Raw genomic sequence first — 25,284 nt, 5'->3', positions numbered from 1 at the left:
AAATGGCTCTGACTCCTCGACTCCGACTCCTGAATCTAATACTTACCAGGGCTGTGGATTGGATACAAAAATCATCCGACTCCCGACTCAGACTTCTCAGTTTATGAAATCTCCAACTCCGGGTACCCAAAATTGCTCTGACTCCTCGACTCTGACTCCTCGACTCTGACTCCTCGACTCTGACTCCTCGACTCTGACTCCTCGACTCTGACTCCTCGACTCTGACTCCTCGACTCTGACTCTGATTCCACAGCCCTGGGTAGAGGGAGTCCATGCTGTCCACTCTGTTATGAGAAGGAATCATGCGGCCACATTTTGATTACATCATTGGTAGGAGGGACCACATTATAAACAGTTGCTCCCTAGACAGATTACTTCAGGATTAATGGAGGTATAGAGATTTAGCTGTTACCATGTGGAACGAAAATAAACAGTGGCAAAGCACAGCATCACACAGCAGGGCCAGAGTTGTCGACTGAGTATTTGCTGGTTCCATTTGTATTTCCTACGATATATCAAACAAAAGCGGAGTTTGGTTAAGGATGTTTATAGGGGATCTCTGGGATTCACATTGAAAATGCCTTCAGATGTTGCTACACTGTTGTGTGGCTTTCTCACAAGTGAATGGTAAGGTTAGGGCTCATACAATAAGATTTTGAGTACAATAACCAATGGGAAAGAATGTTATTCTTTTAGAAAGATATGTGTACAATGTTGTGTTTGAAATTCTAGAAGTTAAAAATGTACAGTGTGGGAGTGGAAAGATTGCTTAGTTAAAACTAGTGTTGATCGAACAGTGCTCGGCACTGTTCGTTATTTCTCGAACATTCGCCTGTTCGGGTAGAACACAGCAGAGCACCGCATGGTGCTCAGCCGCGCTGTTCGGTCTCCTCCCCTCGCTTATTGGCGCCTTGCAGACAGCCAATAAGCGGCGACAATGCTTTTTCCACAGCTATGGTCACACAGCCTATCTGGCTGTGACCATAGCTGTGATTGGCCGAGCGGGTCACGTGGTTCGGGTATATAAATACCCAAACGCGCACTGGCTCCGCCATTCGCATGGGGGTTTAGCTTGGGGTAGGTAGAAGACAGAGCTAGCGGTTAGGTGCCAGCACTAGCTTGGGGTAGGTAGGAGACAGAGCTAGCAGTTAGGTGCCAGCACTGCCAGCCAGGCCAGCCACAGTGCCCCAGCCTCACCACCACTGCCAGCAGCAGCAGCCACAGAGCCCCAGCCTCACCCACTGCCAGCAGCAGCCACAGTGCCCCAGCCTCACCCACTGCCAGCAGCAGCCACAGAGCCCCTGCCTCACCACTGCCAGGCATTGGCAGCAGCCACAGTGCCCCTGCCTCACCACTACCAGCAGGCACTGTGCCCATTGTTTTTGTTGCCAGGCCAGTCACAGTGCACCTGCCTCACCACTGCCAGCAGGCACCGTACCCATCATATTTTGTCCCAGTTTCAGTGCCAGCTGGGAACAGTTGTGCTCATTAAAAAACACAGTTTATTGAATTTTACTGTTGCTTATTGTTGGAAAAAAAAACAGTACTTTCAGTGCCGGCTGGGAACAGTTAAGCAAACAGTATTTTATGGTGCAAAGTTTTTCCCCATACATGTATGCCTTTTTTGGGAGTTTTATTGGCAGTCAAGTATATTTGGCGCACTGCTCTGCAAACATGAGTCCCTGCTTTTATTCTGAGCCTAAGATCTATGTGTAAATGCCCCAACCCCCCCCCCCCCCCCCACACACACACACACACACACACACACACACACACACACACACACACACACACACACACACACTATTTCCAACCCATTTTGCAGAAGTTTCCCCCATTTTGCAAGTTTTTTTCAGGCATGCTCGGGTCCCCATTGACTTCAATTAGGCGCGGTGTTCGGCCGAATATCCCGAACATCTGGACCATGTTCGGCCGAGCCGACCCGAGCCCGAATATCTGGGTGTTCGATCAACACTAGTTAAAACTTTTGAGAAAGAAATTCCATGCAGTTTAGCAACAAAGTATAAATCTGATTTTTCTTTCCTGCTGACTGGCAGACTTTGCTCACATCCATTCTGGTCCTAGACTATGATGTTATTCTGCTGTGCCTTGACTGATGTCTAGGGCAGAGTTCTAGTAGATGGAGAAACCTCAACCCAAACAACTCCACCTAAGGTTCACATCTTTGTGAATGACCTTTAAAAAGCATATACAAAAAGCAGGGGCGTAGCAATAGGGGGTGCAGAGGTAGCGACCGCATCGGGGCCCTTGGGCCAGAGGGGCCCCGAAGGGCCCTCCCTTAACTACAGAATTAGCTCTCTATTGGTCCTATGCTCATAATAATGACTTCTGTAGATACTTTGAATAGTGGTAATCATTAACAAACTGTTCCCCATCCCCTTCTTGCACCTCTGACACTGTAGTTGCCATTGGCAGATTTTGGTGCGCCGTATAAATTATGTATAGAGTGCTTGGGGGGCCCCATTGTAAAACTTGCATTGGGGCCCACAGCTCCTTAGCTACGCCACTGACAAAAAGCAGAGCTGGCTATCTGTATTTGAAAACTGTGCGTCTGTGCAGCTGCATCAGCAGCATAATTGGGGGGGAAGGTGCCTTGAAAAAAGGGCACAGAGTTTGCCGCCGGTATAATCTTGCTAAAATTAGCCATATTCTACCACTGAATTTCCATGGTAAAATATTGGTAATATGTACCGATATTTTGCTATGGCTAAACCTAACCCTACGCTCATACAGAACCATCCCACTACCGATGCCTAACCCTAATATCCCCAAAGGTGGTGCCTAATCCTAACATGACTAATCAAGTACCACAAGGTGCCAAAATTTACCTTGATTGACGCATATCGCGGCCATTATAAACGATGACAAAAAAGGTAAATTTTGGCGCCATATAGTGGCCGCTGCAGTGTGCCCACATGGGGAGAGACTGCACTTTGGCCTCAGTAGCATTACTGCACTCCTTCCCCTCTCCCATTCTGATCAGTGACTGGTACTCAGCTAAGATGTGATGTAATGAATTGACATTTATAGATGAGATGGACAAGAATCAAAGGAATGGTGAGCTCAATGATACTCGTATTGCTTGATAGTTAATATGACATGCATGTATACTGTTGTCTGTAGTATTGTTGTTGTTGCCCACAAATGGACTTTAACATCCTCACAGTATAAGCTTTTATTTTTCTGCTTGGCTCATTAGGTCTCAAAACTTTAGTTACACTTTAACACACAGGTTCCACAACACACTTTCTAGCGCAGTCTAGATACTGGTCATGCTGCTGTCATTATGCCAGCCATACACTATGTGCTCTTTTTAATAGATTTGATTTAAAAAGCAATCAAATTCAATACAAATCTGAATCTGATGCGATCGGGCCTAAATTGGTTGCATGTATCGAATAGACAAGCTGCAAGATGTCAGGCCGACATGTTCAATCGGGTGCACAGTGGTAACGGCATAAGCTAATAGTGAACAACAAAGGCAACAGAAACCCCCCACCCGCTGTCCCCATAGTGTAAAATGTGCTCTTTGCAGTTATAATTTACCTTCTTCTGTCTTCACAGTCCTTCTGGATTCACACCCCAAATGGTTGCTGGCACATTGCATTATAACACGTAGGGCACGTGTGACGCAATACACGGCAACCACGTGGGGCGCCGAATCCGATCTGATGAGCGAGAGATCTGTCTCTTGGTCGATCTGCCCATACATCGTCTGATGTATAGGCACCTTAACAGTATATGCTCAGCATTAAAGATCCACTTCCGATGCATTTCTTTTCTAGGCCTGTGTAGGCAACCAGTTTTGCACTCTTTTGTTTGTTTTCGTTTGTGCATAATCTTTCTTTAGCGAATGTCTAATAAATTACTTTTAAAGTACCCGATTAGCAACACAGTCACTGGCCCTTTCCTACACCAGACTCTCTGTGCTTTAAACAGTCTTCTCAGAGAAAGTTGGTCTGTGCCTTCCTCCTGGTAGTCTGAACCACATGATGATGCAATCTAAGGATGGTGCCACCCACAGACCCTGATTATAACTCTTTCTCAACTCCATTTTCAGGTTATCAAAATTTTGAAATGGGACTTTAAGTTTAAGTAGTCTTATTTTAAGCTAAAAAATCATGCCTACATACTCTAATTTACTAAACTGTTAGATGTGATTGTTTGATTTATGCCTGCAGATTGATTTATGCCTGCAGACTGTAATATATGGAGGTGAACTATAGTACGGTATATATTATTTTACTAGAATTTAATAGTATAACTAAAATGTAAAACACCTACTTGTAATACCAGACCTACTGAGTATAATTTTGTCAAAATATACATAATATAAATTAGTTCTAAATTACATTCATTGATATATAAATATATGTAGAGATGTCTTTTGAAATAATCCTCTTTGTTTGCTTCCAGAAACGACGGCGGCGGATTGACAGAAGTATGATCGGAGAACCTACGAACTTTGTCCATACTGCACATGTAGGATCAGGAGATGTATTTAGTGGGATGAATTCAGTAAGTAATATGGAAACCTATGATTGTGCAAATGGATTTCGTCAGCTGATGTAGGATTTGGTGATTTTTTTTTTTTTTTTTCCCCATGGCTTTTGGGGGAACTTTTAGTCAGGTTTCTCAAGTTGTGCGGTGCGATTGTCCTGTGGCATGAGAGCCCTGGGCAGAGACAATTGCACCACACCATTACCCTGCAGCAGAGTGCACTGACAGGGTAACATGCATAGCTCTGCCCCCGAACATTGTCTTGCTCTCAGAGCAGTAAGTACATTTGTATTATTCGCCCAGTCAGTTCATGTGTGCTGCACTGCCATCACACCAATCTGCCTGCCATGCGCTACTGCTCAACAACATACTGCAGCCAACTGCACCAATTCTGCTGCATCACAGCATAGGTAGTATGGCCACTATCATAGTGACTCGATGACACAGTAAGTGTGAAAGTAGCCTGATAGAGTAGTACACTTGGGACCTATTGATCTGTGATCACAAAGAGATCTCCACCTTTGTTATAACGTTACCATGAAAATTATATGGATGCCACACAAGTTATTTTTTTTTAACTTATAAAATTCTTTTCTTTTCAGGTTGCAGTCAGCTAAGAATATCCCGTATTTGTTGTTCTTTGCAGTCAGTTGCTGTTTGAAGTACTGTGAAATGGATGTGTTTTGTATGCACCTAAAAACAAAATATAAGTAAACAAAGTGAAGCTAAAAAAAAACAACTCCACTTACCTGGGGCTTCCTCCAGCCCCTGGCAGTCGTTCTGTGCCCTCGCCACAGCTCCGGTGGCTCCCGGTCTTCCCTGCTGCAGAAGCCGACCTCGCCAGGTCAGGTTCCGGGTCAGCTTCTTCTGCACTCCACCGCGCGGGTCACGTGGTCCGTCCGACGTCATCTGGATTATACTGCACAGGCGCAGAGCTACTGCGTGTGCGCAGTACTATCCTGATGATGTCGGCTGGACCAAGTGACTCGCGCCGGGGAGCGCACAAAAAGCCGACCCGGAACCCGACCTGGCGAGGTCGGCTTCTGCAGCGAAGGACACCGGGAGCCACCGGAGCTGCGGTGAGAGCACAAAATGGCTGCCAGGGGCTGGAGGAAGCCCCAGAAAAGTGGAGTTTTTTTTTTTTAGTTTTTTAGCTTGGATGTTTCCTTTAAAGTAAACCAGAGACGAAGCACCCTCATGTATTTTACCATTATATATCAGTGGGAACATTAGAGAAAACACCTACCCTGCTCTCGGTTTCATTCTTCACTGCTCAGCCTGCTTTTACCAGCCCTGATAAAATCCCTGACTGAGCATTCAGTCTGGCTTTGCTCAGGAATCATTATAGCGGAGTCATTATAGCAGAGCCAGAAGGGGCAGGCTTAGACTTGAAAAGACATCAGAGAAGACCGACTCGGCTATAATGATTCCTGAGCAAAGCCAGACTGAATGCTCAATCAGGAATTTATATCAGGGCTGATAACATACCAGCTGCACAGTGAAGAATTAAACGGAGAGCAGGGTAGGTGTTTTCTCTAATGTTCCCACTGATATATATATATATATATATATATATATATATATATATATATATATATATGGTAAACTACATGAGGGTGCTTAGTCTCTGGTTCACTTTAAATAATGTTTCCATTAATTCTTAGTCTAACCAGATATGAAGCTGAAACCAATTAATTGTGTTTTTCTCAACAAATGTTGAATTTCCTTTCAACTTCCTCATTACTGAGCTGGTCTGCCCCCTTAAGGACCAGAGATTTTTGTTATACAAATGTCACCCTGTGATTGGTTCATATAACTCAGTTGTTATCAGACAGCTGAGTCAGCGGCAGTGCGTGCGAGAGATCGCAGGAGTGCGTGGAACCAATGTAGTTACGTCTGTGCAAATAAAAATGTGCATTATAAAAGTAACTATTCATGAGCGAGAACGATCTTGCATAAAGTGAGATTGTCCCAGTGTGTACCTAGGGTGTATAGGCTGTGTGTTCCGGAGTGTACTCGCCTAAGCTGCCGTCTCACTTCCGATGCGCTCCATGCTGCGTTCCGCCTTCAGAGAGGAAGTTCTGGTTTAGAAGGTGTAAGTGTAAGAAGATGGAACACGGCATAGAGAGCATTGAATGGTAGATAGCAGCTTTGGTGAGTTAACCCCCAGAACACAGACTGCATTTTTTGCAATATTGGTCTCGCTCATCCCTACAAGTAGCATGCAACCTGTGCACTCTATTTGTGCAGTGCCCATTACATTGCTTGCTTTATTTCCATGAACATGTACATGTGCATGTCTATTTTACCTGTGCTTCATGGATAGCGGCCATCGTGTGAGCAAAACCTAAATGCTTCAATTGCTGAATGACTAGCTTTGAGGTGCAGGTGAGTGAGAGTCTTATGCAAGAGCTTGTCTTGTCCTGTTGAAGATAAATACCTGTCTAGTGGAAGCTGCTAATATGTGGCTGACGTGTATGCTGCATGCAGGTGTCAGGGTAGAAAATAATCTATTCAGCATCAGGAGGTATCATGCACACAACACAAGCTTGTAGATTACGTAGCAGAATTATCTAAATTGATGGCAAAGTGGAAATAAAAAAACTGCTGTGTGATTTGGACTGCTTTAGGCACAGCTGTTGAATTAGGACTGTGACAGGATTGCTTTAAAATGATAGTTTTAGGCTGCCACCTTAAGGAGGTTATTTAGTAACGCAGTTGAAGCGTGCACTGGCCTGACTTAACCCTTAAATTACTGAAGTTGTATCACTGTGCTGCAAGGGGAGACCATTGATTAGTTAATTCTTGTGTTCTTGGCAATGAGTAATTTCTATATTGTATAAGTTGTACACATCTTAATGGGAATCTTGCAGCAACCGCCTATTAGGAGTTGTGCAATTATCTTGGCCTACTTAGTAATCTCTCCTGTCCTCACCACAAGCGAGATAGAACTTATCTCCTGAGGCAAGGGGATGTGTTGTGAGCAGTTCCGGATATATATAGTAACAACTACTAAAAGAATGTTTGCTGAGACAATGAAAGTGCTGTGGTGGCTGAACTATGAATACAAAAAAAACACAACTACCTTTTATAGCCTTTCACAAAAGAGAAGCACAGCTGTCTGTTACAGTGGTGTATTATGTAGTAGCTAGAATATTCTTCCACTGTTTCCTTATCAATATGCTCAGACCAGAACACATAAGGCAAGCAACAAAAATTACCTCATGTTCAGGTAGATGGTTAGATTGGAACAATGTAGTGATTGGGGCATAGCCTATATGGCAGCGTCCTCACAACACCCGCCACTGACATTCCATCCGTAGAGGTAATATTATCTAGCATTGATCTTCTGGTTCTGAGCCCAGTCCTTAAACAAGAGTTCCATACAGGGCCGGTTCTAAAAAGGCAAATATGAGGGGGCAGTCAGAAATGTGAAGGGGGCATCATGTTCGAGCACATTTTCTTCCGCTAATGCTAGTGAGGGGCAAAAATGGGTGTGGTCATTATGTCCTGTGGGCGGGGCTAACTGTAATGTAATGCGTAACAGTGAGGGGGCAATGCAAGAACCATTAATTCCAACACATGAAATGCAACAACCGTTATCTCCGACACATGAAATGCAAGAACCATTACCTCTGACACATGAAATGCAAGCAGTGCTTCACCATAAAATCGTAATGTGGCAATCTTTCACCATAAAATAATCGTAACGCAGCAATGATTCACCACAAAATGATCATAATGTAGCAATCTTGCACAAGAAAATAATCGTAACGCAGCAATGATTCACCATAAATAATCATAATGCGGCAATCTTGCACCAGAAAATATTCATAATCCAGCAGCGTTTCACCAGAAAATAATCATAATACGGCAATGTTTCACTAGAAAATAATTGTAATGTGGCCAGCATTTCACCACAAACTTATGACCACCTGTATAAAAAAAAAAAAAAAAAACTCACCTGCAGAGACTCCTCTCCCTGGGTGCAGCTTTCTCCGACAATCTGCAGCGCACAGCCAGCCTGTGAAAGTCCCACGCTGACAGGTAGAGAGCAGGGCTACGGGAAGATGGCGACGAAGCCCTGTACTGGAGACACAAATAGTCTCCAGTACAGGGCTTCAGGCGCCATCTTCCCGTAGCCCAGCTCTGCCTGCCGGAAGACTATGCAGGCTGGAGCAGTGAGCTACGGGCTGCGGGGATGAACTGGGGCGGCATTTATTAGACACTGCGGCCAGTTCACCACTTGGGTCCCACAGTCTGGTGGGGAAGGTGGGCATGTCCCCTGCCTGCTGTTCCACTGTCCCCCACCGCCCCTCTCTGCCGCTCTGCCCGATTGAGGGGGCAGGACATTTATTTGAGGGGGCCCTGCCCCCTCTCGCCCCACGCCAGAGCCGGCCATAGTTCCATACTGTAGCAGAATGTATAAATTGCACATCTGAAGTTGGGTTTTACAATGTTTCTTCATTCCTTTCAAAATAGTTAATCCACATTGCTAGACAGGGCATACAACAACACTAGCTGAACCTGAGAATGTTCATAACCCTTACATTATGCGGTGTTTATTGCACACCAATAAAGGTTACTGTCAAATGATGTACTGTATACAGCAGTTATGTCAATTACAGAGAGTTTATTGTGCTCAAGAAAAAAACTAATTCTATTGAAATAAAATGATTCACCTTTCTTAGGTTTCTACATACACACCGTTGATTTTCATTGTTTAAAATATCACTTCAGATGACCGTCTATAGCATACATGTCAAACTCTGGCTTGGGGGCAAAATCTGGCCCTTAGAGCTATTAAATTTGCCCCACAAGTGGTTTCCCCACTTAGCATTATATTTTGCCCACTGTAGACCAACAGGGTAGCTATATTGGAGGGCCAAGATCACCAGGGAAGCCATATGGGGGAGGTAGGGAGAGAGCACTAAACATTAGGGAACTGTGTAGGGGAGGGAGGACCACTAGACACTAGGGAACAGTATAGGGTTGGAAGGGACCAATAGACACCTGGCAACTTTGTAAGGGACAAAAGTAACAAGTAGATATTGAGGTAGGCCCGCGTCTAGGTCCCAGTGTTCAATTTCGGCCCACTTTGTATTTGAGTTTTACACCCCTGTTCTATAGCCTAGGTTCCAACACATGGTATGTATACCCAAGACCGGATTTATAATTTTAACACCCCTGGCCAACTTTCTTGTTGCCCTCCTTCCATGAGCAGCAGCAATTCTATGTGCAGCCCGTTTTCCATGTGTAAAATACATGTACAGCAGCCTCTCTTTTCATGTATAACTCTCCATACTCAACCCTTCTTTAATGTCCAGCCACCTCGTTGGGCAGCAGCCACCCAAGCCCGAGCCTTTCCAGAAATCCAGCCCTGGATACTTAAACTTATCAAAGTCAAATCATTGTAGTATATTCTTAGATTAGATTCTTAGATTATAAATCACATCTAAAACTAATCTGAGTAAGTATTTTTTTTAGCAATTACAAGCATAAAAGGTTCTAAAATGCATTTCTTTTTACACTATTATGGAGTACCTCTAACAAATGTACAGTGATGTGAAAAACTATTTGCCCCCTTCCTGATTTCTTATTCTTTTGCATGTTTGTCACACTTAAATGTTTCTGCTCATCAAAAACCAATAACTATTAGTCAAAGATAACATAATTGAACACAAAATGCAGTTTTAAATGATGGTTTTTATTATTTAGTGAGAAAAAAAAACCTACATGGCCCTGTGTGAAAAAGAAATTGCCCCCTGAACATAACTGGTTGGGCCACCCTTAGCAGCAATAACTGCAATCAAGCGTTTGCGATAACTTGCAACGAGTCTCTTACAGCGCTCTGGAGGAATTTTGGCCCACTCATCTTTGCAGAATTGTTGTAATTCAGCTTTATTTGAGGGTTTTCTAGCATGAACCGCCTTTTTAAGGTCATGCCACAACATCTCAATAGGATTCAGGTCAGGACTTTGACTAGGCCACTCCAAAGTCTTCATTTTGTTTTTCTTCAGCCATTCAGAGGTGGATTTGCTGGTGTGTTTTGGGTCATTGTCCTGCTGCAGCACCCAAGATCGCTTCAGCTTGAGTTGACGAACAGATGGACGGACATTCTCCTTCAGGATTTTTTGGTAGACAGTAGAATTCATGGTTCCATCTATCACAGCAAGCCTTCCAGGTCCTGAAGCAGCAAAACAACCCCAGACCATCACACTACCACCACCATATTTTACGGTTGGTATGATGTTCTTTTGCTGAAATGCTGTTACTTCTACGTCAGATTTAACGGGACAAGCACCTTCCAAAAAGATCGACTTTTGTCTCGTCGGTCCACAAGGTATTTTCCCAAAAGCAATTATTGAGATGTTTTTTTAGCAAAATTGAGACGAGCCTTAATGTGTTTTGTTTAAAAGTGGTTTGCGCCTTGGATATCTGCCATGCAGGCTGTTTTTGCCCAGTCTCTTTCTTATGGTGGAGTCATGAACACTGACCTTAATTGAGGCAAGCGAGGCCTGCAGTTCTTTAGATGTTGTCCTGGGGTATTTTATGGTCTCTTGGATGAGTTTTCTCTGCGCTCTTGGGGTAATTTTGGTCGGCCGGCCACTCCTGGGAAAGTTCATAACTGTTCCATGTTTTTGCCATTTGTGGATAATGACTCTCACTGTGGTTCGCTGGAGTCCTAAAGCTTTAGAAATGGCTTTATAACCTTTACCAGACTGATAGATCTCAATTACTTTTGTTCTCATTTGTTCCTGAATTTCTTTGGATCTTGGCATGATGTCTAGCTTTTGAGGTGCTTTTGGTCTACTCTGTGTCAGATAGCTCCTATTTAAGTGATTTCTTAATTGAAACAGGTGTGGCAGTAATCAGGCCTGGGGGCGACTACAGAAATTGAACTCAGGTGTGATAAACCACAGTTAAGTTGTTTTTTAACAAGGGGCAATCACTTTTTCACACAGGGCCATGTAGATTTTGAGTTTTTTTTCTCACTAAATAATAAAAACCATCATTTAAAACTGCATTTTGTGTTCAATTCTGTTATCTTTGACTAATAGTTAACGGTTTTTGATGAGCAGAAATATTTAAGTGTGACAAACATGCAAAAGAATAAGAAATCAGGAAGGGGGCAAATAGTTTTTCACATCACTGTATATGTATTAGGCCTCTTGCACACTGCAAGTGATTCCGATTCAGATTCCGCTTTTTAATCAGTTTTTACATCTGATTCAGATTCCGATTTGCAGTGTGCAGGGAGCAAACTGCAAATCGGAATCGGATGTAAAAACTGATTAAAAAGCGGAATCTGAATCGGAATCACTTGCAGTGTGCAAGAGGCCTTAAGGAGTATTTGAGATGATGCTGCCCATAATAGGGATACTTGAGAAACACAGTCTATAATAAGGGGGTAAAATGTTAAGAGCGAGAGGTAATGTGGTCTAGGCTCTCTCTTTTGGTACAAGGCCCTGTGGAGGGCGGGGCAGTCCTGCATTTAGTCCTCTTATGTGAACAGTACAGGAGTCTGAATAATGGAACATGACAACCTCTGACGTAGAAATGAATGTATCAGTTGTAGTTATACTAATAAAGCAATATAATGTATGGATGAGCAGTGAGGACAGTTAAAAAGCTAAAATTCAGTATAAAATTAGTGTATTCTATAACATTAACTAACTGAACAACAATCGTGTCTTCACATATAATTAATTTATGGTGTCTGAAGTTGAGCTTTTGCTTTGATAACCATGCTAATTTTTACTCTCTTTTTTGGTATATTTTAGGTGAGTTCTATCCAAAATCAAATGCAGTCAAAGGGTGGCTATGGTGGCAACATGTCGGCGAACGTCCAGATGCAGCTGGTGGATACAAAGGCTGGATAACCTTAGTATTCCCTGGTTAGTATGGCTAAACAGCACAGTATGGCTAACCATTACCATGAACATATTCATATAAATCTCATGCAGCCTAATCGGAAGGAGCCAAGAATGAATAAATTAATAAAATTCATATCATCAATGTAGTGAAATGTATTGTACTAGCACTAAAGGATCACTGTCACAAAAACACCAATTTATTTTAATGCAGGATATTGTTGATCACTGTCAGTAATATATCCTATACTTTTCTCAGTATCACCTGGCATTATCCTGTCACTCCTGTGGTTTCCATGGAAATAACTTTAAGTGACAGGACCACAAGCAGAAAGTGAGGGATTCAGGACAGCTGTTGCTGAGATCTTTTGCTCATTTTTTCAGATGTCCAGTGAAGTTAGAGCAGTTAGGGGGTTCCTTGACATTTTCCCCCATCGTGGGAGAAGTGTAATAGAGCACATTACAATAAGGGGTACGGTAAAAAGCACTAAATTGGGGGGTCAGAATAATAATAAGCTCATTAATAAAAATTACACTAGCATGAGGAGACAGTATAATGAGGGATATTGTAATAGGGGGTAGTGAAATAAACAGCCTCACCTACTTTTAAAGGGAGGGTTCACGCAGTTAAAAAAATCCAAATCCACTTACCTGGGGCTTCCTCCAGCCCGTGGCAGGCAGGACGTGGACTCTGCACTGCTACGCAGGCTCCCGGTGCTCTTCGGTGGCCGACCCACCTGTGCAGTACAGCCCGGAGGACGTCTGATGACGTCAGCGCGCCCTCTTGAGGCACACGTTGGAGCGCAAAAGAGCCTGACCTGGCAGCCGGCCCACCGGGAATCTGCGGAGCGACGCCGAGGGCACGTCCTGCCTGCCACGAGCTGGAGGAAGCCCCAGGTAAGTGGATTTGATTTTTTTTTTATTGTACCGCGGATCTTCCCTTTAAAGACCATGCCTCCTGCAAAATAAATGCAGAGGTTCCTCAAGATCCAAAAATTATTTGCAGGGTTCCTCCAGGGTAAAAAGGTTGAGAAAGGCTGGGCTAGAGGAAGCCCCAGGTAAGTATAAATATGCAAAGTAAGTGTAGGGGTTTATATCCTACTAGTGGACCTAAGCCAGTTTAAAAATGGGCTAGGTCTTCATTGCGCATGCGCACGCACCCGAGCCGCACGCGCCCACCCGAGCACGCCGTGCGCGCCCCCGTTGTCACGCCCGCCCTTCGCGCATGCCCGCCCGCCCCTTGGCCGTGTGGCTCACGTCACTCCCCCTCACTGTCTCTGCGTCCCTGAACATGCGCAGAGCGCAGATGGGACGCTCACAGGGACACGGGACGCAGAGATAGTAGGGTTTTATTATAGAGGATATTGTGGGATGCTCTTCCTGTGTTTGGTACATAGTCGGTTTTCCAGTGAACAGTATAGTAGGATTTCGAGAGAAGGTTCACCTCTACACTGCATACTGTAGATTTCAGAAACCTGTGGTTGAGAAGTGAGTCTGCGTATACTGTTTATTTGCCTGGCAAGACTGAGTGAAAAGAGATCATTCAGTAGCTATCATGGCATGGTTATGTAGCTGTAAAATAGTACGTTAGTAGTGTTTTTATGTTACAGTAACCGGAAAGGGAAAATATGTGGGAATGCTGTTAGAGCCAGTAAACCTAAATTACAAGAAGATTCGCTGTACCTAAGTAATTGCAGCATGGAGATTTTATTTTAATGCACTGGAATAAAAAGTCAGTCACAGTGGAGGCCCAATCCACTGCCAGAGGTTTCTAACTAAGCAGGGATGTTTTTTCCATATTCAAAAAGTGTGTAAAAACATTGGCTGGCTGGAATCTGGCAGCTGTGGTTTCAGCAGGATTTAGTGACTGGGATGTCTGTGAGGCATCCTAGAGTAACCTGGGAAATCTCCTTTTAGTAAGAAGTCTGTTGGCTAGGCTGAGAATTATTGTCTGATCGAGTTCACCTGTGAGAATAGAGAAGGATTGCTTTAGAATAGAAGCATGCATGTATATCTGACATGTGACTTTTTGTGTGGTGAAAACTAGGAATCTGAATCACCACTTAACTGAGTGTAGTTATAGGGACCCTTAAAACGATCATATGGTGTCCTCACAGGGAGGTGTAGATTTATCTGACTGCATGTGTACAACAGTCCTTGATCCTCCCTGATGTGTGGCTGAGAGATGCGGACTGGCAGATTGTCTCAGGCGAGCGCTGTTCAAGCCTATTCTCCTGCTCTCCCCACATGCTCTGTGCTGCTCTATCAGTCCTACGCAGCAACAGGCCAGCAATGCATCTGTACAGAACTCGGCCCTGTACGGTCGCCTGAGGGATCAAGTCCTGATGCCTGCGGGTGACAGTAATTGTGCCTTTGTAGGCACCTTTAGAGAACTTTCTGAGGGCTTTAAAATCCTGAAAGTTCTTGTCGTGATAGTTTTTGCTTTTCCCAACAATACATTTTTATTGAAAATGTTTATATTTTTTTTACAAGAAAAGCGTAAGCGGTACTTATCCGTTAGCATCCGGGCGCATCCGGCAGGTGGCGCTGTTGTATCGAATTTCGATGCGCTGGGTTGTATCTAATTCCATTCATACTTCAACGTAGTACTGTGTGAATGGAAGCGCCGCAGGTGGCGCTAATTACATTGATACGTTGATAACAATACAGTGTTAATGGCAAGGAATACATTGTATTTGAAGTGGCCGGCACTGGCACTTAATGGAATTCAAATGAAGGCGGCAGCAATGTAACAGATGAAGCCGCCGCCTTCGTCTGTTCTTCTTCTCCCCCTTTGCCCTCTCTCAACTATACAACCCTGCCAGCTGGGGGGGGGGTTCACACCTGTCCCCCCCCCCCCACAGTCGTTCGTCGCAAGGAAACAAGCAGGATTCCTTGCCGTGACGAACGACTCTGGGGGGAGACGCATGTCCCCGCAGGCTGCCAGCATTGTAGAAGCGAGAGGAGGGCAAAGGGGGAGAAGAAGAAGAAGAACAGAGGAAGGCGGCGGCTTCATCTGCATTGCCGCCGCCTTCATTTGAATTCCATGTAAAAGTGCCAGCCACTTCAAATACAATGTATTCCTTGCCATTAACACTGTATTGTTATCAACGTATCAATGTAATTAGCGCCACCTGCGGCGCTTCCATTCACACAGTACTATGTTGAAGTATGAATGGAATTAGATACAACCCAGCGCATCGAAATTCGCTACAACAGCGCCACCTGCCGGATGCGCCCGGCTAACGGATAAGCACCGCGTAAGCAAAATGTAGAATTACATTCATAAGTAAACTATGCCAATAAATAACAAGCAAAACAAAATGCTGTTAGGCCCTTTCTAATCCTGGGACCGGTGAGCAGATTGAACACATTACTAATTTGACTAAACCACATATTAATGATGAGTAGCAGACCAGGCCAACCAAGGGTCTCACATATCATAAATCCTATGAGGATGGTGCAAGAAAGAACGAGTTAACGCCTCTATTTTACATATGTAATTAATATTTCTGAGAAGCATGACTCAGGGAGGGGGCAAACATTTCCAGTGCATTGCCAAGAAGGCTATAGCCATGTTCCAGGCCTGAGCTACTGAGTGTAGGGGAGGGCTTATGGAATAACACATACACTACACGATACATACATAGACATAGGACTCTGGTAGGGATTAGATTGTGAGCTCCTCTGAGGGACAGTTAGTGACAAGACTATATATACTGTGTACAGCGCTGCGGACGATGTCGGTGCTATATAAATACTAAATATAATAATAAAGCAACCATTGGGTTCTTGGCCACCATGGTCTGCAACACCTCAGAGATTAACCCAAACTTGAAGACTGCTGGACAAAGCCACCATGAATGGACCTGGTCACCGGGATGTTGCATCCCCTAAAATATAGATCATCGTGGAGTAGGCCCCACTTATGCAGTTGCATTGGAGTTCTGTACCAATCATTCAAAACTTTATTGGTGGTAGCCTTCCCTATTCCCTCGAAAGTCTCCAACCAGTCCTCAGTAAAGCAGTGTGTAGCAAGCACCCACGAAGGGAAAAAGGCGATGTGCTGGAACTTGCAGTGCCTCTGCACACTCAGACACTTCCACCGTCTCCTTCAATCAGTCAAGTCCGCACCATCAAATAGTACTTTAGCTCTTTTATTGGTTAAGAATCAGCATAACAGGCATTTTCAGCGACAGCAGCGCTGTTTCGGTCCTCAGACCTTTCTCAAGCTGTATCAAGCGATGTTATATAACATCGCTTGATACAGCTTGAGAAAGGTCTGAGGACCGAAACAGCGCTGCTGTCGCTGAAAATGCCTGTTATGCTGATTCTTAACCAATAAAAGATCCAACCAGTCCTCTGCATCTACCTGGATGCGCATTTTGTCATGGCGATATGACCTCTGGTGAATGCTGGTACCACAAAGTTGAGTATCAGAGACCTTGCTAGGACTTGCTAGGACTTTAGGGGGCCATAAAAGTACTCATTTTCTGTTTCAGCCAGAACCCCAGGAAATAGCTTCTTAATCCCTTTAATAACATAACCCCTAATTTGAAGATACCTGAAAAGTTCTCTTTCAGGGAGATGGAACTTGACCAAAGACCATAAAAGAAGTTTCATTCCTAAGACGAATGTTAAAGTGGCGTTCATGGTTCTCTTGGTCTTCCTGAGCATCCCGCAAGTTAGACAGCTCAGTTTTAAGTTCTCTTATATCTGTTTCTCTCTGTACGCAGTAAGCCTACACCCCCTCCAGGCCCGCCCCTATATCTTGCACCCGCTCACACCGAGATGTGATTTCCATGCAAATTTCTTTGACATTCTCCACCATTTACGCTGGGTGTCATCTTGAGAAGGCTTGGCCTTGCCCTTCCGAGCAACTACAGTATGTAGAGTGTTCTGGGCTCAGCATCCCTCTGGACCTGCTTAGGACCCATTGTGACAGTAGCAGGAAAGTTCTGGGGAACTGTGAGAGGCAACAGCTCAGACTCTGAGGGGGATCAAGGTGCAAATGTGGTACATCACACCACAGTTATAGGACCAAACAGCTATGTGCTCAGAATGCCGCCCTCCATGTTGTAATACATTTTGCCGCTTGTTACATTTAGGACTGACTATCATCTTGATAATTTAAGATGCTACCAAGTTTTCTGTAGCCTGTTATTCATGTACTGTATATAGACTGATTAGTGTAGAACATGCAGTGTTCTTGTCAGAGTTATGTTATTAATAGTTTGTCTCCTGTCTTTCTAGGATCTCCTGGATGATCTATAGCTCATCTTTCCCTTTTGTCTTCACCACCTTCATTTTGCATTGGTGACTTTCTGTTTTCTCCATCGTGTGCACGATGATGCATTTTCCTCCAGTGTGATGGAACAAGATGACCCGTGCTGCTGATCTGGACACTCTATAGGCAGTGCCTGTCCTCCTTTGACGAGGCAAGGCACTTGGGCTATGCCAAACAAGATATATTAGGAATATACATTTTTGGCCCACACTTTTTATTTGCTTTTTCTTTAATTTTGCATTTTTTTATGTTTGTATATGCTCTAATCAGGCCTTTGCTCATGTCTGTGGAAAGGTCTGGGACCTCCAAGCACAATGCTAATAGCAACTGGGACTGTCAGTGAAGTAGGTGATGTGCATGCTATGTAATGTTGCTTTGTACAGTGGCCCAAGATGGGACCGGAAACAAAAAAAAAAGCTGTTGTCAAAGACTGATAAATGTATCTGCCAAAATTATTTCATGAAGCAGCAGGATGCTTAAGCCTCTTAGAATTAGCATAAAAACCTCTAGTTTAGTTAGTCTAGAGTTATTTCACTTTAGGTCTACCCAAACTGATCTTGGTAATTATGACCATAATAATAATATCGACAATGATGATCATTAATAATAAATCACTTCCATTGATAAGGAATTCTTTTTTGTAAATGTTCAAGATATTTATTTGAAAGATCTGACCTTGAGATTGTAAACAAGTGTAGTAACCTATAAAGTGTTGTGTTGGTGCTTTTGTCTGTAAAAAAAAAAAAAGAAAATAACATTCCTGCTTTTTAGCCATGTATAGGACTTCAATTAGATGTTTGCTAGTGCATGTCCTACTAGCTGCAATATTACATGCAACATATGCAGGCAAACCTCCCTCATATTGCAGCTGAAGCAGTCTGAACTGCAGCCACTAGCTTGATCCTCTAAAAAGCAAAGAACCGCAGAGGTGGTTGCAGAACGGTATTTTTCATCAGTCACATAAGTTGCCCATAGTCATGAGATGGTAGCAAGACCCAGCTTTCTGGCAATATGGACATGCATGCCTATAGAAGCAGGAAGTACCCCTGGTGCAGTCTTATTTTGGGAGACTTTAGAAAACCATAAATCTTAGCTGCTCGGTGTCTCACATGATCAGCTGGCCTGGGGTTGGCTGCAGATGACCATTAAACATATGAGTATAGAACTTGCCACAGTGAGCTGTGATCATCTCATCTCTGTGGGCACAAATGAGCTCGTTCAGTTAAACGGTGCAAAGAGCAAAGTGCCATAAGCCATATTTGTTATTAATACTCCTACTTATGCAGATCTTACTATAGTGAAAATTTTGATTACTTGCTATGGGTTACTGCACAAAGATGCGTCATGTTGGCACAAGTCTTTTAATTCAGTTTTGGTTTAACGAAGGAAGGTTTATTTGGTTCTATCTATGTTACTGTTGGGGGAGGCAAATCTTCTCAGCAAGGAAGACTGCAGGAAAACCTCACTTGGGCAAGAAGGGAGGAGAAATCTACCCAATGGGAACACAGACAGCAATACAATGCTAACAAGGATCCTATCATTCACATTATTTAAAGCTATACATGTGCCATTCAACTTTATCCCATGGCATGATTTACAAAGGCTCTCCTGAGCTGGACAACCTGAACCTAGCCTTGATTCATTAAAAGCTATCTGATATCAAGTGGCAAGTTTGCAGTCTTCACTCACATTGCACAATAGTGAGTATGGTTAATGAATTAATGTTTGGACATTTTAGTAATGAGCCATGCCTGCAGCAAACAGAAAAATGTTTCTGTAAATAAACGTGGAATAAACCATATTTAAGAGTGTGTGTGGGGAAGGGGGGGGGGAGGAGTTCGGCATCTGGCTCTTCCTTTGAGACTGTTTAGTACACCACAGAGGAGGGAGAAGGGATTGAGTAAGGGACAGATGAAGAGGATGAATATCAATTTATAGGCATCTAATAGGAAGGTTAGTGTTAGGTATCTGCTAGGGGATAGGGTGGGGGAAGTTAACTTTAATAGTAAGGGACAGAAGTTTAAAGTTAGTCATTAAGACAGAGGTTTTTGTTAAGGGGCAGGTTAAGCCCCCGAAGGGGACTTTTCGCTAGGGGGAGAGGTTAGGGTTAAGTGTTGCTGAGTCATCAGGTAGAGTTCTGAAACACTGCCTTCAACAGTACATGATCTCACTTTGTATTGCTGAAATGCGGCACCAATCGAAGCATGCAACATGGTGCAATGACAATGCTGATAATGCATTACATTTTCAGCTACCCCAGCTACCCAGACTGCAAAATTTAGCCACTTCATATGACTTCAGGCCTGGTTTTCAGAATTACTTTTGGCTGTCCTCTAGCCTTGGAGAGCCTCGATAAATCAGGCCCGTAGTGCTTTGCACCTTTTACTTGAATGTGCCTATACAAGCCTGCAGCTGAGGAGGCCGTTTATAATCTCTGCACTTAGGACCTCTGCCGTCACTGTGAAAAGACTTACGACAAAATTTGGATAGAGTTTTATGACCCCTGGCTTTAGCTTTACCTTCTATTAACTGATAAGAATTAATGGTAAATAGAATGCCTGAACCATAAGCTGTGATTTCTGTATAAACATTAACATCATGCCCAGCCAAGAAAAGTATATGTTCATGAAGCAACCACATAGGAAAAGTGCATGCCAAATGTCCAGGATAAGAAGTCACAGAGTATCTTCCATCTGCTGTTGTCATAGTGACCAGTGCTGTTCCATGCAGTCCATGGGTTTCAGGCTTGGGGAACGCAGGCTTCAGTATCAGTCCGGTTGCTTAAAGGCCTTACAAGTGCTGCAGTCAGGATGCAACCTGTTCTGAAGCAGGACAGAGGTGGATAAACTGGCATTTAACATACAGGGTGAACTTTTACAGTGTCTGTAAAATAAGTCTCCTGCTCAGGTTCAAACATGTATGTCTCTCACACATTGTAAAAATAGCTATTTTAATATATATATTGCACTGTTTATGGATGTACATGTTGTTTGGTTCCATTCTCAATTTATGTTAATATTGTGGACCTGAAAAATATTGACCTAAAGAAGACTTGTAATCCACGTGTGGTGTTGGCCACATATGGATAAGATCACAGAATCACAATACTGAATAATATAGGATGTAAATGTAAATCAGAATACCTATCCAAGAACCTTAAAGCCAAACTGTTCAATACAATAAGTAGCAGACTCTACCACACACAAACCATAACCCTGTCTATGAAGTGTCAAGAAAGGTGGCTAATCAGAGCGGGGATAAGTTAAAACAAGAAAGAAGTGGAATTATTGCAACACTGAATAATGTAAAGCCCCAGGTTCAATAGGAACATGAAGTATTTCACTGCTAATACCTGGGGCCTGCCAGGTGAGCATAAATCATTGTGAGCCGGCAGCCATACAGCTTATTGCAGCCTGCACAGTGTGGAAGAAGCCGTTCTGTCATTCATTATAGTATATGGAGCTAAGAATAAGCAGAAAATGTCTTCTCATTCTGTTCTGCCCAATCTGTCCTGATACTTATTCTAAGATCTGTCTTAAACGAACAGTAAGCTAAGTTTGTTCGCCAAATTGGCATTAGTGAAATATAAATTGTCTACTACACTTTGCTGTTTACCTCATAGAGCACTGCAGTGCAGATTATTACAGCATCTTCTGGCAGCCAATATATAGTCACCTTCCATTCGATTTTTTGTTTGGAGACTATATTTATTTGTGATTATAGGAGCAAGGAGGAGAAGTGCTTGTTCAGCAAGAAAGAGTGGCGGAACACATCCATTAAGTCACCTTTTTATTGAAAAACATTAAATACACATTACTAGGCAGCAACACATCACTATGGTGAGTGTAACAAGGCAGTGAGAGGGTCAACAACCGGTTCACACTGCCAGCATGCAGCACTTCTTCAGGAAACCTAACCACTGTAAAGAACGCCTGCATTTCCAGGTGGGCATCACAGACCTCCACCCCTCATCCACATTGCTTTAAACAAGCCACTGTTGGAAGGCACACCTGAAAAGTGCTATCCACTGTTGTGTAAGATCTTTTATTGGAGGAGTACAAAATCTACTCAAAACTTCCCAGTTCGATATTGACCAGAAAGTAGTGATCAATTTGGTAACTTGCACGTTTGAACCGTTTGCAACGAACGTCTGTTTGCATGATATCGCTTAATAAAAGTTTGCTAAATGATGTTCGACAATGGCAGATTAAACGTGGGAATTGTTCACTTTAAATGACCAGATCCCATCGTGGGCGGTCTTCCGATCCCCATTGACTCCCACGCTATTTTGCGCAATCATACAATGTCATGTTCTTGGGGATTGTTTTCTTTTACCATGGTAAGCAATTGCAGATGGTTTGGGGTACGATCGTTTGTTGCATCTTTTGACGCCGCGTATCCTCCGATCCATCTTCCGCGGTCTTGTGGTGGATATTCAGCTATAGAAAGCTGTAGAAAACCAATTGATGGAACTGCAGCCCCTGCAAGCTTTGATCCAGTTGGTGCAGTCCAAAGCCATACCTCTGTCGGTCTCCCAACCACACTACAAAAATGTACTGCTGCCCTCAATCATGCTTTTTATTGTTTCAACAGCTATTGCCCAAAATTGGCCTAAAATATATTAGTTGAGCTTGAGGTCAGTTGATCACTGCCAGATTCAGTCACATCTGCTGAATAGTTGATCCCATGTTTACATTCAGTAATGAAGTCAGAACTGCTGCCACCATAATGCTGTCAGCTTGATAAGGTGCATAAAACTTTGATCGGAACAACAAAATGGCTTCCTTCACTTTGTCAGAGCTGTTGCAATACATTCAGTGGTGTGATCAGAACTCAGTATTTTGCAGTGGATTAAAGCTGAATTCTCAGTAAGCATAAACACAAGTTTAATACAGTTGTGTATTCATTCAAGATCATTCAATATATTTTTGTACTGTATACATCTAGTATGAGAAGCTGAATCTGCCTCTTGCACAACAGGCCACAAGCTAGAAGAGGGATGCACAGGCTACCAGTCTTCAGCTAGATACACAGCTTTCATTTTAATTGCCCAAACAGTTGTTTGTGATCATTGCAAGTGAAACTATAGTACATGTATAAGTGTCCATCAACATCTGGGGCCTCCTGTCTTGTGATGGGTTTATCCAGAAATCTCCCACTTATCTCCCTTCTTCCAATGTACAGGGAACATGCTACCTGGCAGTATCAATGCAATGTAAATATTTCCAGCTTGCATGCAGTTTTAATGCAGATTGAATGGTGGTTGGAACTGAGCCAATCAAATGCATTTCCAGAAGATTCTGATCAGCCCAAATTACATAAAATGTTGCCTTAAAGGGACTCTGAAGTGAGAAGCACGGAGGCTGCCATATTTATTTCCTTTTAAACAATACCAGTTGCCTGGCAGTCATGCTGATCTGTCTGCAGTAGTGTCTGAATCATACCTGAAACAAGCATGCAGCTCATCGGCTCAGATTTTTGTCAAACACCTGATCTGCATATGCTTGGTCAGGGTCTATTGCTTTAAAGCGGAACTGACGTATTCCTAAAAAAAAAAAAAAAATTCACTTACCTGGGGCTTCTGCCAGCCCCCTGCAGCCGGCCTGTGCCTACCGGTACACAGTTTCAGAATGATCCTCCGTTCCCCCGCCGTGGCTCACTTTCCTTCACGCAGTAGAAGCCGACTTCTAAGTCGACGTCCACTGCAGCCTGGCCACGCGTATCCTTGTACAGTTCCCACAGCCAGGAGCGTCCTGCGCTGACGCAGTATGAGAATCTCTACTGCGCCTGAGCAGGACACTCCAGGCAACATGAACGAGGACGTAGTGGACACCCACTGCGTGAAGTGAAAGTGAGCCACGGCGGGGGAACGAAGGATCGTTTTGGAAACGGTGTAAGCACAGGTTGGCTGCAGGTGGCTGGCAGAAGCCCAGGTAAGTGAAAATCTTTGTTTTAGGGATACTTTAGTTCTGCTTCAAGTATTAAATGGGAGAGAATGAGCAAGACATTCAAGCAACTGGTATTGTTTAAAGGACAAATGAAGTGAGAGAGATATGGAGGCTGACATATTTATTTTCTTTTAAACAATAATTGCCTGGCTGTCCCACTAATACTCTGCCTCTAATACTTTTAGCCATAAACCCTGAACAAGCATGCAGAACAGATGTTGCTGACACATATCTGACAAGATTAGCTGCATGCATGTTTCAGGTCTTTGATTCAGACTACTGATGCAGGACTGCCAGGTAACTAGTATTGTTTAAAAGAAAATACTGTGAATATGGCAGCCTCCATATACCTCTCGCTTCAAGTGCCCTTTTGAATTTGCACCAAGCCAGGATTATTAGTATTCTAATGAGCACCTCTACTCTGCAGATAGCCAAGCAGACTCTCTGTTCAACAAATATTTTAGACTGAAACCTGAAATAATAAAGAATGATTGTTTCGGATGACCTAGCTGTGTATGTAGCCTAAAACTGGTCAGTTCCTTTTAGAAGGAAGTACCAAACTTTTGACAGCCAGTATCTGCTCTAGTTTGCGTTTGCTGGAATACTGAGGAGTTTGTTTAGGCTAATTTTTTGGCCTAGATGTCGGGCTGGGCAGTCTAACTGCTACCTGCATTGCAGAAGTGGCTGGACACCATGAAACATCTCTGGGCTGGTACGACATTCCATATTTACTGTATTTCAACTGTGTGTCTGTTTGCCTGGAGTTTAACTTTAACACACTGTTCTACAAAAAATACAACAGCATTATCAGACTGTGCCAGGCTCCCTTGCCATGCTCTTATCATCCTACTACCAAGCTGTTTGAAGACCAGGATTATAAAATATTTTCACATTCTTTGATCAAGATAAAGAAATAAATATTTGACATATTTTTATAACAAAGCATACTTTTTGTACATTGTGTTCATTCTTGGGGAAAAAAAGTAAATTCAGTGTTGGCTTGTAGATATTACAGAGAAGTATTGACATTGATTCAATAAATGTTTTCTTTCATCTCGCATTGGATATTTCATTTAATTTTCTGTATATTATCAAATAAAGTTGACAACTTAAAGTTTACTTAGAGTAAGGAGTGTGTCTGTTGATTACAAAATAACTGGTGATGTTTTCCACATGCAGCAGGATTCCATGTAGTGCCAAACTGCACTCTGTATGCGCTGTTATTCATTCGTGGGCTGCATACTTACCCATGTGTTGTAAGCACATGCGCTAAATATACTTAAAAGAGAACCTAAAACAAAAGGAGTCTCAGGTTTTATACTTACCTGGTGCTTTCTCTAGCTCCCTTGTGGGCGCTCGGATCCTTGCTGTTTTTTTGTGCCACTCTTGTGGCCCGCTGGACAGCCCGATACTCTGGCCGAGTCACGCTTCGTCAGGCATGTGCACACTCCCCCATCACTTGCACAGCAGTTACTGTAGTTCCGTCCACAAGCCTTTCTCCCATCAGCATAGCATGGGTTGTTTGTTCATGTCGGCCAGCCAAAAGCCCCCTCTGCACAGGCAGGACAGTGCAGAGGGAAGGAGAGAGACTATTACACATTTCTGCTGCCACGCTCAGCCCGTCACCCAACACCACTGTCTTAGCACGCCATAT

At 43.4% G+C, this 25,284-nt stretch overlaps 1 protein-coding gene across 1 annotated transcript in view; it reads left to right on the top strand.

Annotated features, from left to right (window-relative positions):
• The window catches only part of LOC137519192 (CDC42 small effector protein 2-A), a 154,814-nt gene extending 130,127 nt beyond the window's left edge, over positions 1-24,687 (top strand). Inside the window, exons 3-5 of the mRNA XM_068238029.1 lie at positions 4,438-4,539; positions 12,306-12,419; positions 17,649-24,687. Coding sequence (XP_068094130.1) covers positions 4,438-4,539; positions 12,306-12,404 — 201 coding nt within the window. The 3' untranslated portion in view covers positions 12,405-12,419; positions 17,649-24,687. The remainder of the gene's footprint in view (positions 1-4,437; positions 4,540-12,305; positions 12,420-17,648) is intronic.
• The last annotated feature ends 597 nt before the right edge of the window (positions 24,688-25,284 follow it).

This window comes from Hyperolius riggenbachi, chromosome 1 (assembly GCF_040937935.1).
Source record: "Hyperolius riggenbachi isolate aHypRig1 chromosome 1, aHypRig1.pri, whole genome shotgun sequence".
Taxonomy (NCBI): Eukaryota; Metazoa; Chordata; class Amphibia; order Anura; family Hyperoliidae; genus Hyperolius; species Hyperolius riggenbachi.
The sequence above is the reverse complement of the archived record's forward strand: the minus strand, read 5'-3'. Positions and strand labels throughout refer to the sequence as shown.